The sequence below is a fragment of the Miscanthus floridulus genome, unplaced genomic scaffold, assembly GCF_019320115.1.
Source record: "Miscanthus floridulus cultivar M001 unplaced genomic scaffold, ASM1932011v1 fs_21_1_2, whole genome shotgun sequence".
Classification (NCBI taxonomy): Eukaryota; Viridiplantae; Streptophyta; class Magnoliopsida; order Poales; family Poaceae; genus Miscanthus; species Miscanthus floridulus.
In genome coordinates this window covers 17,523-33,337 of record NW_027096393.1, presented here as the reverse complement: position 1 = coordinate 33,337, position 15,815 = coordinate 17,523, and the positions used below count along the sequence as shown (strand labels likewise).

The 15,815-nt window shown below is 46.2% G+C and overlaps 1 protein-coding gene across 1 annotated transcript; it reads right to left on the bottom strand.

Annotated features, from left to right (window-relative positions):
• Positions 1-342: 342 nt before the first annotated feature.
• Positions 343-1,952, bottom strand: LOC136530826 (S-adenosylmethionine decarboxylase proenzyme-like). The gene has a single exon (XM_066523540.1). It carries the CDS (start codon positions 1,781-1,783, stop codon positions 596-598), a length of 1,188 nt encoding a protein of 395 aa, XP_066379637.1. The 5' UTR covers positions 1,784-1,952; the 3' UTR covers positions 343-595.
• Positions 1,953-15,815: the final 13,863 nt, after the last annotated feature.

Genomic DNA, 15,815 nt, shown 5'->3' with positions numbered 1-15,815 from the left:
TACTACATTGCTGACGCCGACCCTCCCAACTCTTACAGCATAACCGGAGAATTTTTTAATAGTGACAATCTTCTTCCAACTTCTAAAGTAAATTAACAGTTACAAATCTATCCAACAAGAGTGTGAATCAAAACATTGACAAAACTTGGGGTTCATACTAAGACTATGGAACTCATTAAATAACACTACTGATACGCTAATGGCTTCTGCTGAGAACAAGAATAATATCAGTCGTTGAAGACCCACTGACTAAGAAGACAAATAATCTCAAGATATTAAAAAATAGTATAAAATGTGCTACATGTGCTAATCACAACAGTAGGAGTGATAACAAATAGATGATTAACCGAAAATTCCAATATATTGTGGAAATAGGCAAGTTTATTACAAGATCATTCTCCCCACAAGGGCTTCGGCAGCAGAAATAAAATGACAAGGACAATAATATGCAGCTCACTATGGTAGACGCAGCAAACCATCTAGAGCACTTATTGAGCAGGAAAATACAAAGGAAACATCTTGCCGGCAGGCCAGCCAACTGCATAACTGAAACAAGAATAGGGCCAACAGAGGTCTCAGAAACCTCAAGCTTCACTCAGGCGTCCACATCTTTCTTCACCACCTTCTTCGCTACATCCCAGCAGCCAATACACATCTCATCGCTCTTCGCAACCGTCTCCATGCCATCACTGCTCCAGCCATCCATCTCCAAGGTCGACCTCGGTGACTCGGTGCCAGAGGCAACAGCAGTAAAGCTCTGGTACATCAGCAGACCGCCACCAGGAAGCTCTTGCTCCACAAGATCATCGCACATGTAGGAATCGACGTCTGCACCCTTTGCCCATGATTTGGCAAACCCACAGCCACCAAAGATGGTAACGGCAACTGAGAACTCCGAAGGAGAGAAGCCTGCCAGGACCCTCTTGATCACATCACTGTAAACTAGGGAGCTAGGGTTGAAGTTCATCGCTTCATAGCTTGCATAGCTGAAACCTTCCTCAGGTGTCACATGGATGGTGGAGGCAGCAGGTCCGAAGATGCCATTCATCGAGTACCCACAGGGGTCGAACTCAAAGTCACAGATCTCCATCTCAGGGATGATCTCAGAAATACCTGAGAGCTTTGTCATCTCTTTAGCTGATGTGCAGCTGCCATCAGCAGAGTTCTTGAAGAACACTGCAGCTTTCTTAGCATCCAGCCCTGTCATGCACATCTCAAGTGTCACCATGGGATGCTCAGGCTCCTCTGTGGCATAGTAGACATGCCACTTCTTGTTGGGTTTGAACGTGTCACCGATCACGTAGGCATTGCCACCAGACTTGAGGTTACCAAAGAAACCGTTCAGCACAGATACCTCCTCTGAGAAGCTGCGGTGCGGCGCTGGCTGCGCACCAGGGAAGATGAAAGTCCCACGAGAGTACTTCACTAAAAGAACAGGCAGTGACAGCCCTGCAGCAAGCTCAAGGATGCGAGGAATGGAGAGCAGCAGCTTTGTCGTTCCACAGGTCTTGAGGACAACCTTGTGGGGATACACAAAGAGGCTCGACTCAGACAGAACGTATGAGTCAAAGTTCTTGTTGGAGAGCTGTGACACTATGGTGCACCGTGCAAGATCCAGGAACGAGTCGATCTGCTCACGAGAGAGGGCGCGCAGGCCACGACCACAAGGGTCCTCAAAGACAGGTGCATCAGAGAACGTTATCTCGAGGCGCTTCTCATAGCCCTCAAACCCAATAGGGGAGGCAGGAGAAGAGCCCCAAGAATCAGCTGAAGACATCGCCATTGGATGATGTGTTGCAAGGAAGAAAGGATGAGAGAGGAAGGGAGAGGATGGTGAAGACAATTTGGAATCTCACAAGCAGAGGATGCAGCCAGCCAAGGGAGAACTACCGAAGCAAGAGAAAAACTGAATTAAAATCCTACTCTACTGTGAATTGCATGTGAGGCCATATCAGGATGGCTTGCGGGCGCACTGCAAAACAAAAAATCAATCAAATAATATCCGAAACCAAAGCATGAAATGCATCAATGAGCAATAAAATTAGATCAGCATTGCTTGTACAAGTTCTTACGTTGGAATAAGCAGCAGACTGGAACTTCTTGATTCCTCCAGCTGGGCGAACGTCCTCAATCTTGTAACCAAGGGGAGCTTCGTACATGAAATTACTACTACTAGACTTTTTGCCACCTTTAGACTCCATTAGAGCATCCACAAATGTCCCCTCTTAAAACTGTCGATCAAAACAGAGTAAGTTACTTTCTTAGGCAGCAGAACAGCATAGACGATTAGCAATTATCAGGATCCAAATTCTAAGGTAGCAGATATAGATGTGGACGAATGTTTGAGAATCGAGAGTACACAATAGTTTATTTGATAAGCAATTTATCAATTAAAGAGGAAAGAGCTAATGAGTAAAAAAAAAATGCTGAATAGCATACAAAACTGCAGTGGCAACTCCATACATTTCTTCAGGTATTATTAATCAACAAAGACAAGCTTAACTCCATCCCAAATTCCCAACTGATATAATCAAAGCCCATTAAGAAAATTGTTTGTTCCAGTCTGTTATAATCATGTATTTTTCTTCTGGAAAACCGTGGGTTACATATATACATAGCCCAGAAGAACATCAACGGTCAATTTAAAAGAAGCTAATTTGTAAACAAGCGCCCGTTCCAAAAGTCTCTCAAAGAAAGCCACACAAAAAAAAGTCTAATGGCTCGTATAATCTGAACCTTGTTATGTGCCCAGAAGAACAACGGACCATTTGAAAGAAGCTAATTTGTATCTAAAAGTCTCTCAAAGGCGGCTAAAAAAAGTCTAATGGCTCGTATAATCTGAACCTTATTATCTCTTGCCAATGTCGTACGGATCTTGTGTCTTACAAAAGAAGACAAGGGCATAGAAGATTTGAAAAACAGAGTGCAGGTGGACCTTCTTGAAGATTACAAGAAAGTCGGCACTCCGAGGGTTTGAATATGATAAACAACGACAATACATACGACAACGGGAAGAAATATAACTTGTATTTACTGCGCAGTATTGATTTTTTTTTTACAACAACCACAAAAAAAAACGGTTTTGAAGGCACGAAGCCCCCTAGGCCCTGGCAAGATCCAATCTACCGCCCCGTTAGACCCTGCGGGGAAAATTTTTAAATTTTCCGGCACCTCCAACAAACAGGGCGAGGAAGGCGACCTCAAACTTAGGGCCTAAAACAGAGCTGATGCGTCTCTCCCGACGAAAAGCAAAAGCGCCCTCAAAAACCCACCAAGATCCAACATCCAAGCCAACGTACTACAATCTACCACAGACGAAACCGCCGGCCACTCCTCGCACAACGCAAGGCACGGCAGCAGGATGAGCAAACAGAGCGCAAGGAAAAGACGGGAGGAAGGAAAACTCACGTTCGTCCAGAACGCGACCGCCGGCGGCGCCGAGACCAGCGGGTTCCTTGGAAGGACCGGCCGAGACGCGAGAGGGAGGAAGGAGGTGACGATGACAAGGCGCTGCTGCTCGCGCGGAACAGAGGTTGGTTGCAATGGGAAGGAGACGCCGAGACGCGGCGTGGCGGGGCGGGGCGGCTTGCTCCTCTGGGTTGGGAGAAGGGTTGGGCAGAGGGCTGGAAGGCGCGGAGGGAGGTGCGGTGCGGCTCTGTTGTTCTTGGGATGGGTGGAGACAGGGTGGACGACCAGCGACGCTATTTATAGCGGCTAGTGGGCGTGAGGGCTGAGAAGGGCCCGCCGGGCCCACGAGCTGGCAGGGCTGGCCCAAACCCTAACCTGGTCGGGTCCACTAGAGTCCGACTCCGACGCGCGCTGAGGAATTGGATCATTGAGGAGAGAAACAAACGGAAATTTTGCTCCTGGTTGCATTGCATTGTTAGGGCACAATGACGACTGAGACTGTGTTCTTCTATAGTCACGTCTGACAAGCATAACGTACCACGTCATTCCCACGAGATGTACCGAAGAGCAAAATTTTAGATTATATAAGTACTATGTAACAAGCTTATTAATTGCTCGGGCTGGCAGGTTTTATCTTCTAGGGCAATTTTTTATGGTGGCGATTTTTAACTTGATTTTGCTTGAAATTAGCTAAATATACTACTGGATATGACCTCAGTTGTACGATCAGTGTTACAAGTGTGGGCACAACATGAGTATAATCCCTGCTTTGAGTTGGTCGTACTCGTACAGGATAACCATAGCATTGTTTTATGTTCTTAGGCCATGTTCACTTGTCCTATGAGCCGTACTATTTCAGCAAACGAATAGTATTTTTCTCTTACAACAGATCAGTAAACAGTGCTTTTAGTCATAGTTTTTTAGCAAAGCGAACATGGCCTTATTCCATATATTCGTTTTGCGCGCGTTAATTCCACCGGCTTAATATGTTGTTATTTGGACGGACTAAAAAGGAGGCAAATCTTATTTTGGCACCCTACAAAAGATAGATTTGATATGGGGTTATTGAGCTGGGAACTGCCTGTGTATAGCGTGGTTACCAAACCCAAATTAGCAGTTCCGTTGGCTCCCCCGTTGATTTTTTTTCTTTTCTTTTTTCTTCCTCTGGATTCGTCCAAGTTTCATAATCGTGATTGGTATCTCGCCAGCAAGTTTGGTTAGTCCGTGAGACAGATTATTGTATTGTGCAAATCTGTAGAGGAATTTTTGCGGCGAGATTGTTGTGCGTTTTTTTTTCCTTATGGCTTGTTTGATACATTAGCTAGCAATCCAAACAGGCTTATTACCTTTAGCTGAAAACCAATGGTTATCTTGCTAACAAGACAAATTTAGCTAATAAGTAACAACTAATAGATTGGCAAAACCCTTTTGCCTTTCCACTATCCTTTGCTCCTCACCCCACACACGAGACAAAAGGATTTTAAACAATTCCAATTCAATACCCAACCATCAATTAGCCGATGGATCCAAGTAGCGTTCAGCTAATAATTAGTTAGATACTAATTTGGCAACTAATAAATTTATTAGACGTGGGCTATTAGCTAGCAAATTATTAACAGCCGTGGTCCGATGAAGTCTAAATCGTTCTTGGTATATATTTTCTGAGGGTCCTAAAAGATTATTATTATTTTGATGGATTCCATTTTATATATGTCAAATAAAAGAATCGTGGCTCCTCTTGCTTATGTCCTATAAATAAATAGTGAAGAGAATAGAGATATGACTGATCTTAAAATAACTAGCTCACGTAGAGATATGGCTGATCTTAAAATCCGTATCACTGATCTTAAAATAACTAGCTCATGTAGTATATGTGCTCAGCGCGCAGGTGCTTAATTCGAAATCAAGATCTATCATCAGATTTCTTTTATGCGATTCGCCAAGTTTCGTAATAGAGATCTGGCTATTGACTGAACGATCGGGGCATCATTCATTATTTAGCACAAATGCACAGCCACTTTGATCAAAGTCTATATATAAAAGGCGTCACAAGTCACAACGGGCGGTGAGGAACAAAATAGCATGGCATCAAAAGAGGCATGCCGTATTTCTCGTCAAGCATAAAGGCTGTCTCTGTCGGCAAGATTTGACTCTTAGTGCCTCACTGCGTGCTCCTCTCCTCTGAACAGCATAGCTTCCGCTCGCTTGTTCTTAAACAAAAGTTTACTCTTTTTTCACACGCCTTTTGGTTAATTGGCCCTCGCTCGCAGTACTACCAGATGTCCCAAAACTTTGTTAAGAAAAATAATCAAATAACCTGGCCGTCCTCTCTCTCTCTCTCTCTCTCTCTCAAAATTGCTTTGGAGAGACCGTACCAATGCTAATGCTGCTAGCTCAGCTGTTAAACAACCTGCACTAATTGGAGCTCTCTGCTTATCCCTCCGCTCCGCGTCTTCCGCAAGACATTCCCGTAACTTGCAAGCATAGAATTGGCATCCACATGCATTTGACTGACTATTAGAGTAATCCTCGCAATTATTGACTGTAAAATAGTTTGCGAGTGCGCCTCGCAATTATTGGCCGATTAGAGTAATCCCGATCTCGAGTCATCCTCACGTCGACTCCGAGCTGGTGTCCATTCGCCACTAGGCAACCTGCTGCAAGCAGGGATGTGAAGCATATCTATGAATGTGATGGAGACCTTAACGTGCCTAAATGCCTGGCTGATTATTGTAGAACAATAATGATGTCATTTTGTGCGTGTAATGTGCGCGTGGGTTTCCCATGTAGTTACCGCGCCACTCAGTTCGTGCCGGCGTTACGTTATACTAGCTCAACCATGTGTAGATTTGTTATAATTTCCTCTAGTCATAAATAAATAATGCACTCAGGCATCAACACCGACTTCTCTGACTCATACAACCTCCCTCCTGATATAAGACGTGCTCTCTCTAAACATATGTGCATCAGTACAGTGATACTAGTGTTGAGAAAGAGAATCAAATACGTTCATTGGTCTTTGATCTAGAGGTGGTTACGCCTTATATTCTTTGACGGAGGGAGTAACTATTACCACATTCTTCAAAAGAAACATATCATTCTAGATTTGTTTTAAGTTAAATTATCTTAAGTTTGATCATTACCCCTATGAACATAAGATAAAGACCGAAACGACAGAAGTCAAGACTAACGAAGTTACTGTAGGCATCTTGTTGACGATAGACACATGTCTACCACTAAAAGAACAACGTTTGTATCCAGAAAAAAATCTAAATGTGAGCAATCACCACAACTCAAGATTTGAAATCAGATAGGCAGATTCTACAACAAAGAACCCAACCTACTAAGTTATGCTCGATTAGCAGATTGATCAGATTTACAGAGAAGTTTATCAACAAATCCTGACACCAACTAGGTGTGCTATAAATTATATTCGATGATGAATCTAAGAGCATCTCTAAGAGTTTTGTAGGACAACTTCCTATTTTGATTTTTTTATAAAAAAGGTAAAAAGTCTTCTCCAATAGTTTGGTAAAATAGCTTCTTAAAAATAAAAAGTTATCACATATTCCTCTCCAACTTGTAAGTTTTCATGGTTGAGAGGAACTCTATATCCGCTCTCCATCCGGTGTTTTTCTCTAGAGGACGGAGTAAATTGGACGCATGCATGGAAAATAAAGGTTTTAGGTGAAAATAGTAAGATACAGAGAGTATAAAAGAAGTTTTCACCTGAAAACTATTAAAAGAGGTTTTGTTGTCAATCTTTTTTCTAGTCAATCTTAAAACTGCTTGAATCTTCGTGATAGAGGGAGTATTTGGATGCCAAGCTGTGCAGATGCTTACAAACTCTAGCGTATAGTTACCCATGGAGACGCAAAACATAACTTCTTGCTATCGATGACCACATCGCTTATTGTGAAAGAATAAAGACCGTTAAATCCTAAAATAAACATAGAAAACTACAAACATCAGTGCTAAGTTAAAATTTTAAACCCAAATGGTATGTTTCAGTTTCACCGTAAGGATCCTAACCTAGTAAGGATACCTACTCCTTCCGTCCCAAAATAAGTGACATTTTTTTATTTTCAGACTTCTTGTTTGATAGTTTGTCTTATTCAATATTATAATATAAATATTGGCTTATATCATGACCGTTCTCTAGAGTGTTTGATATTTTATCCGTTGCAACACACGGGTATATTTGCTAGTGATACTTATTTGGTGTTATAAATGTGAGTATTTTTTATAGATCTGGTCAAAATTGAGAAATGTTGGAATCCTCATGACAGAGGGAGTATTTGCCAGTTTGGGATGCCAGGCACGTATACTTACCTTTACTTTATAAACACAGTATTAAAATCCTAGAATAAAAATAAATAAATATGAGTATTAGTGCCAAGTCAGAAAACTTAAACCTAGATGTATGTATTTCGCTACAAGGATCTTAACCGAAGATACTTACTCCCTCTGTCCCAAATTATCTGTCGCTTTTGATTTTCGTGCCACAAATTGGACTCGATTTGTAGAAAATACGTGCAACAGTTATATCTCCAAATAAATTTATTAAAAAAACTAGATTCAAAGATTTTTCCAATGATACCAATTATGTATCATAAATATTAATATTTTTTATTATATATTATGTCAAAGTTGTTTCTCGAAAAACAAAAACGACAGATATTTTGGGACGGATAGAGTAGTTCACGTGCACGACAACTTTTTATAGTTGGCATGGATACCTCAATAGCGCCAAACCAATCAGCCTGCTTAGGGGTTTGTTTTTGTTCACCCGGTCCACAAAGGGTTCCGCTTATGTGACTCAAAGTTGTTCATGCTTTTGTTGAGTAAATTGTCTTTTACATAATATACATACACATACACTTATTTTTATGACGTGTACACTGCTCCCATAAGCACTTTGGAGAATAAATAACAGTGTTCCTTTCCAAAATAAATCTACAAAAATACGAGCACACTTATGGAGCATGAGATTCAAATTTAGAATAGATTACACCACGAAAAGTCGAACCAACTCTAACTTATAATCTTTACATTTCAAGAATAACATACATAGATGTAGAGTATATCCCTTGTCATATCCTACACAGATTTGTTCATGAATCATCTTACCCAACCTGACCTGCTAAAAAATAATCCGTCATTGCATCAGGCCAGATTTAGGCTACATTTTTCTGTCCATGGGTTGATTTAACATGAAAAAACATAACCCAAAGTAGAAAAAAATCAAGAAATAGACCGATTCGACCCCAAAGTATGTCAGGTCAGACTCAGTCCAAAGATTTTGCTCCGTCCATTTTTTTTTTTTGAATTCGACCCGAACCTGATCTGGCCAAGTGTTTAATCAGGTCTAATCCTATAGAAATTGATGTAGCATGGTCAATTAGAGACCCTCAACTCAACGAAGTCATGTACGCAAATGGAAATGTACGTAGGTAAAGTAGATTGTCATCTTAGCATTTTACAGTGGGGCTCACCGAGCTCACTTCAGATGCCACAACGCGTCGTCTTTGCATCGCTCCCAACGTAATTGAATAGATAAACCATGAATTTGTGGAAATCGGATTGGATATGTGCCCTTGATAAAAAAAAAGATTAATGTTGGAGTGAATTGGTCGTCATTCTATCGGTTGAAGTTTTTTGAGCTAATCTAGTAGTAGTAATTGGTGTACGTAAATTGATAACACGGTAGGCGAGGGATACAAGAAACAACCAAAGAAAACGTAATTGACATGAGACAAGCACTTGCGATGCAAATGCAGCAAGGCAGAGCGCGCAGCGCAGCCACACAGTCACAGTGGCCGGGGAACAAAGCGACACGGCGGCGGCAGACTCGAGGACGGACGGCCACGCTCGTATGGTCGTACGGACCGGGGACCGGGCGATAGAGCACGAGCACCGAATCCACCGATCTGCACCTCTCGTCTGCCTGGGGATCAGCGGAGTTTGTTTGGAGCATCGTCCGGTAGCGCGAGTGGTGACGGTGACCATGGCCCACCCCTGCCTTTCTGCAATGAACTTGCACACCAAAGAAGTACCGTAACTTTTGTAATTTATTTATTACCTGCGAGGTGCGAGTAAACAAAACAATTTTTTTTTCGTTCACTACGAGCCTACTCCTACGCCAGTGAATGTACGCTACGCAGCAGGAACTACTCGGAAATCACTAGGGAGAATCTCAGACAGACGAGGGCACGCCGCATGGGGGTGGTGTGATGAGTGCGACGCTGCGAGGACGCGGAAAACTCCAGCACTCACAATCATTCATGCCTTGCCATGCCTCGTGGGCGATGGTGTCCAGTGTCCTGTGCACTCTTGCACATGCTGCCGTAGGGATAGGGAGTATCGGAGGAGTAGAGTGGAGTAGCAGAGGTCACGGGCGCACAGCCAGCCGCGCCCGGGCATCCGCCTGCATAGTCAGCATCCAGCGGGGATGCGCAGTTTCACGGCTCGGCTGGGCTGGGCTGGGCTCCCGGATCCGCATCGAGATTATTGATGCCCGTGATCACGAGGACGCGACGCGATCAGAGGCTGACGCACGCGTGCGTGCCCGATGGATTCGATTCCGACCCGGCGGAGGCTGCTGGAGTGGACCTGGACCGCACGGCGCACGCCAGGACCCCACGTGCCCTCAGGCCTGGGCCGCCTGCTCTAGTTGGCAGGGGTCTCGCGTATGGTCACGTCGGTTGCTCACGTCCACCCTTTCAACTTCAGAACATGGACCACTGCTGCTGCTTCGCGGATGGCTCCTCGACGATTTCAGCCAGCAGCCATCCAGCAGCAGGGTTTCCAGGAATCCAGGACACGGACAGGACAAGCGCGAATGGCACCGTTTTGTTACAGAAATCAGAATCCCGTTCCGATTCTTGTTGATTCATGAGAATCTAAACCAGGGTCTTGTTTAGATCGTAAGTTTTTTTACTCTCTCTTTATCATATTAAATCTTTGGACATATGTATGGAGTATTAAATATAGATAAAAAATAACTAATTACACAGTTTGATTGTAAATTACGAGACGAATCTTTTGAGCCTAGTTAGGCTATGATTGGACAATAATTGTCAAATACAAACGAAAATGCTATAGTACCGAATACTGATTCATAACCTCAATCTAAACGAGGCCTAGTACGCGCTGATTTTGGTGACCTTGGTGTGGAGTCCATATCGATCTCTACCAAAGACACCTAAGGGCATCGTTCGGTTGTATTGAATTGATTCCCGGTCTCCACGTTTCTTTGTTAATTTCTATGAGGCTGGAACCGTTAGCGACCGGGAATGCCGTAACCGAACGTCTTCTAAGTGAATATCACGTTTTCATGATAGGTACCCACGGTTACTCGATGAGGGCCGTCGTGACTGGATTTTTTTTCGCATATAAAAGAAGAGCTTATTTTGGCCGGGCTTCACTGTGATCTGGGGCTTCTACGTGCTGCCCAACTGTTACGCACCATCAAAGGCAGAAATTATTGTAGCTGAGAGATTACCATTCTACCCCTGATAAGGTGCAGTTGACATCACTGGCACATGTGTAGCGACGGCAAAGGGCATTCACGTGAGTGGCCGAGAGCCTTATGGAATGCAGCCAGAGCTACTCCCTCCGTCCTAAAAAGACCTTCGCTGATGACTTCAAAATTTGTCCATCAAAGACGGTCGTTGGGAACGCTGGCCACACCATTAAAAAAGAGGAATTTTCTCGTACACTCGTTTCTCTCTACGGCCGCATTCTCTCTCCCTGACCGCCTCCGCTATAGCCGTCACCCAGCCGGGCGGCACGCGGCCGTTACGACGGGTCTGTGAGGCCTCGTCGTTGCCGTCTTCTTCCAACCCCGCGGCTGTTCCTTATTGAAGACTCCCGAACCTCTCGCGCTCCACACCACAAGGGAGTCGGCGACGTTCACCACGGCCAGGGCGGGCAGGACCACGCTCCTGGGGGCCGACAGGGCGGGCGGAGCCGGCGGCCGGTGACGGCTCGGTCCGAATCTCGGGCTCGTCGGCGCGTCCAGGCTGCTGGATCTCGGCCCCGACGGCGTCCAGGGCAGCAGGCAAGGCTCGCGCGCGGCCAGCCCGACGGCGGCACGGCACGGCCAGTGCGATGACCCACGAGAAGCACGCAGTCGGCAATGGCGAGGAAACTGTGCTAGAGCGCGGCGCGGGGGAACGGTGCGTCCGTGCGAGTGGGGATGAGTATCGGCCTTGATATTTACAGGCGCATTTTCATAATTTCACGTCTTCCTTGGGAGTACATGTACATGTGCTGGGGTTTTTCTTTTTCCTTTATTGTTGCTGCCGTAACTTAATACTATTGTATTGTCTTGGCCTAATGTGTTGCTTTGGTCCCACACGTCATGTTGTCTCTTATTTTGGGAAAAACTCCAAATCGTATACGTGCAAATATTACGGGACTGAGGGAGTAAGCCGTGCGCCTACCCGTACGGATATGTACGATCGTCAATAGTAGGCTTATAGACGCCGTGGTGTGCCCTCGCCAATTCAAATCGCTTTTCGCCGCCGCACACAGCGATACACCGGGGCCATGCATGCCCTCCACGCGCATTGGGTGTGTCAAATTAAAGCGGCAGAGTGTCGTAGCTATACACAACACAAGTCCCCCTGGACCCTGGGTCGTCGTCGTAACCCTTTGTCCGGTCTTTGCTGGCGGCGAGGCACCGCACCACCGTGCTGCTCTCAAGTCTCAACGACGCAGCAGTCAGCTGCTGCATGCGGCCGCACCTACCTATCCTCTGCCCAGATGCGCGCGCCATGACTCCCGGGCACAGAATTTGTTCGACTTCGATTCTTTGAAGATGATGATGCATGACTCCAACCTTGGCTGCATACTGCTGCGGGTTTCCATCGCGTTTGATTGCAGGATTGGATTTACGTTCGTGTCGTGAATACACGCACGGCTGGTCTCGCCTGGCCTGGGTGACGCTGTTGCTTAAGAGGAAATTCGCATTCGTAGGTTGAGAGCCTCCAAGCTGGACTGATCGATCGGTGGCAGACATGGCACCTGCCCTGCATTCCTAGCATATCCCGTGATCAGCTCCTCCGTCAATTGGTGGTACATCTCGATGCTCAATTGCTGGTATATGTTGAAAACGCTAGCACCACACCATTACGGCCCTGGTTGGAACAAAGGAACGAGAGGAAACGCATGATTGGAGTTGGAATGAAGTGAGAAACAGGAAGTAGTGTTTGGAATGCAAGAACCAACAACCACCATTTTCTCTTGGCACGCACATGTTTCGGGCTTCCGCGAAAAATTTAAGTTGTTGGAGTGGATATTTTGATTCGTGTGTTTTGTAAAAAGAAAAGAAAAGAAAAGAAAAGAAATGCTGTCCTTCACATAGGATTGGCGAGCTTTGTTTGTGTGATCCAAACTTATGTCATAAAAAAAAAGATAGGAATCATGTTTCTTTGACTTTTTCTTTTTTTGGTCCTGGCAGCCGGATTCACGGTTTCTTGGAGTCGATGTTGGATGACGACTGCGACCGGAGCTCCCTGACCCTGATCAGGCCCAGACGACTTTTGCCTCCTCGTTATCCCCGGCCAAGCTGCAGTCAGGGGCAGCGACTGTTCTCTGCAGTCGAGCCTATCCAACCCTCCGTTTCAATCGAACGGCGACCAGCTCCCACCAGACTTTCGAAGTGTCCATCCCTTCGCTGCGCTGGGCCTCGGCCCAACATGCTCACGGGTTTGTGCGATGTATAGTCTGCAATCTCTTCCTGTCTAATTCCCGACATTTGTTCCCTGTCTAATTTCCGGCATAAATTGCTGACGCTAGTATGCTTCCTGTACAGAGCACAATGCTTACACGGCTGTGGATGTGGTGCTTACAAATCACAACATTTACAATCACAGATTGCTCCGGCTGTGGATGTTGCCGCTGCGCAACCAGCTCAGGCCTCATGGCGGTTCGGTGGCTCTCCGGGTCCGTACTCCACAAGCTGGAGCTCGTGCCGTCGTGGCCGTGTGGCGACGCCGACGGCGACGAGGAGAGAAGCGGCGGGCGCATCTGCGACACAGGGACGGCAACCGAAGGGAAGGGAAAGAGAAGGGGTCGATCCGTCGATGTCTGTGCTGTGTTGTGGGCTGATATGGGCCTCTCGAACCGGCCTGCCTGATGACTCCGGTGGAGCTGCAGTTGGATCTCCAACGGACGGCTGAGACGCGCCGCGCCTCTCGACGAATGGCTGCAGTCACTGAAATCCAACCGTCAAATCGCATCCAACGGCGAGACAGGGGAAACCAACCACGCTTCCAGCTAGCTGGTCCTCGGCCCATGAAGAGACGACGGCCTGTTTACGTGCGGCTCGTTTATTTTTTCTTTTTGGCGCACGTTTATTGTTTTTGGCGCGGCCCTTGCCTTTTTTGGCGCGAGATTACGGCACCTGTTCACGTTTTTGGCGCGAGCCGCAGGGGTAAGGCACAAGGCGATCGTCTCGTCGTCCTGCTTGCTCAGGTGCCGGCGATCGTCTCGTCGTCCTGCTCAGGTGCAGCGGTGCTCAGGTTCCGGCGTACTCTGATCTGGTTGCTTTTGTCCTCCCTAGTAACTCATTTCACTGTTTTGGGTCTGATTCAAGGAAAAATCTGCAGGTTTGAGATGGAAGAGTGAGGAAAACATCATTTTGTTGCATGCATCAAAACTAAATCTGACTTTTCAAGATGGAAGAGAAAAGGTGTGTTACACCATGGCTGTTCCTTTTTGTCCATGAGATCCGATAGAGCTTCTTTTTGTTCAGATTTTTACTTAGCAGCAAATATAACATCTTGTCATCATTAATTTTTATTTGTAGAGTGTTTCATTGCTGGTTTGTTACCTCAAGTTGGTATGGAATTCAGTAATATAAATGAGGCCCGGTGATCTTAATGCTGATTTCTAGTAGGGGGAGCTTTTTGGAGCTTTTGGTCTGGTGGTTATGCTTTGCAGATTGATGACCTTTTAGATATGTGCAGCATGGAATTGTATAGCTTTTGGTTTAATGGGTGAATTGTAAAGTTCAGCCAGTTCACATTTTGTGCAGCCTCATATGTACTTGATACTAGAAGCAGGAGTACAAGGACATTTTTATGCAGCCTCTGAACTTTCAAAAATCAACAATGCCTTTTCTATATTCCAGTATCATCATAACATTCAAGCACAATTACAGTTTGCACAAATTGCTATGACCTATGCTTCCTATCTAATGTCCTGCACAGTCGGTACACAATGCAAGCACAATTACAAAACACAAATCTTCAACAATCCAAGCACGACCACTTCATGCATGGCATCTTGATGTTCCAGTTGAAACACTTGTTCTGAAAATTGCTCTGATTGCAACCTGAGTACAAGATGGGCCGCAGGCGAACGGCCGGCGGCCGTGCTGGCGACGAGCAAGGAAAAGGACGAGTCGTCGCCCATGGGGAGATGCGTATGCGTGTGCTCTGTTTTGATTTTTTTTTAGAGAAGAATGCGTGTGCTCTGTTGGTGGATTGGTGGGCCTCGATGGGCTGGACTACTCGTGTGGCCTGCTAGTGGAAGCGTCCCTCGTCTCACCGTTGGATGCGAACGGACAGTCGGATTTCCGTGACTGCAGCCATACGTCGAGAGGGGTGAAGTCAGGCGATCTGATTCCCTCGTTCCGGCCAAGCAGGAGGCGATGCGGGTACTTTTCCCACGGAGATCGCGTCCGCGTGGGGTCGCCATGCACGCCGCATAGATAGGACGATCTTCCTAGTTGCGAAATCGTTTTACCGTAAATCACACTGTACTTCTCTTTGTGTGGGTATGCGTTTAGGTGATTGACGGGTTACTACTTGCTACCTATTCGACGTTCGCATACGTTGGTGTAACACTCCTATTCTTTTTATAATTAATGAAAAACGTGTTAATTAAACTGCTAATGCACGATCTAGAAAAAAAAGCATCAAACGAGGCCGTACGTGTGAGAGGCCCTTCATTTCGCGGGCCTGAAGCGGCCGCCCCTCTGCGCCCAACTCCAAGACCTGTCCTGCCCGTGACTCAGTGAGGTCGTGATGTGTGGCGTCGAGTCCATCGAATACGCACCTAACGCAGATGGGCAGACGGGAGAACTTGCGCGATCTGCACCAATGGCACACAATTGGGAGCCCAGCGTTTGGGCTGAGATCGAGATGGGCCGCCAGGTTTACCCCAACCAACACGAGGAGTTTGTTAACCCCGGGCCCCGGCGCCTCCTTTTTCTCATGGGCGCCGTGCGCCACTGGCCCGGTGGCCCCTACTTGCGTGGTCACAGCAGTGCAAGGCCTCGTGGATCGCGCAAAAGAGGCCGCGCGACCCCACCAGCCCACGAGCTCCGCTGGGCGGGACGTACATGTGGACCCACACGTCAGAGACAGGACACGTGCCGCAGCTGGCCCGGTGTG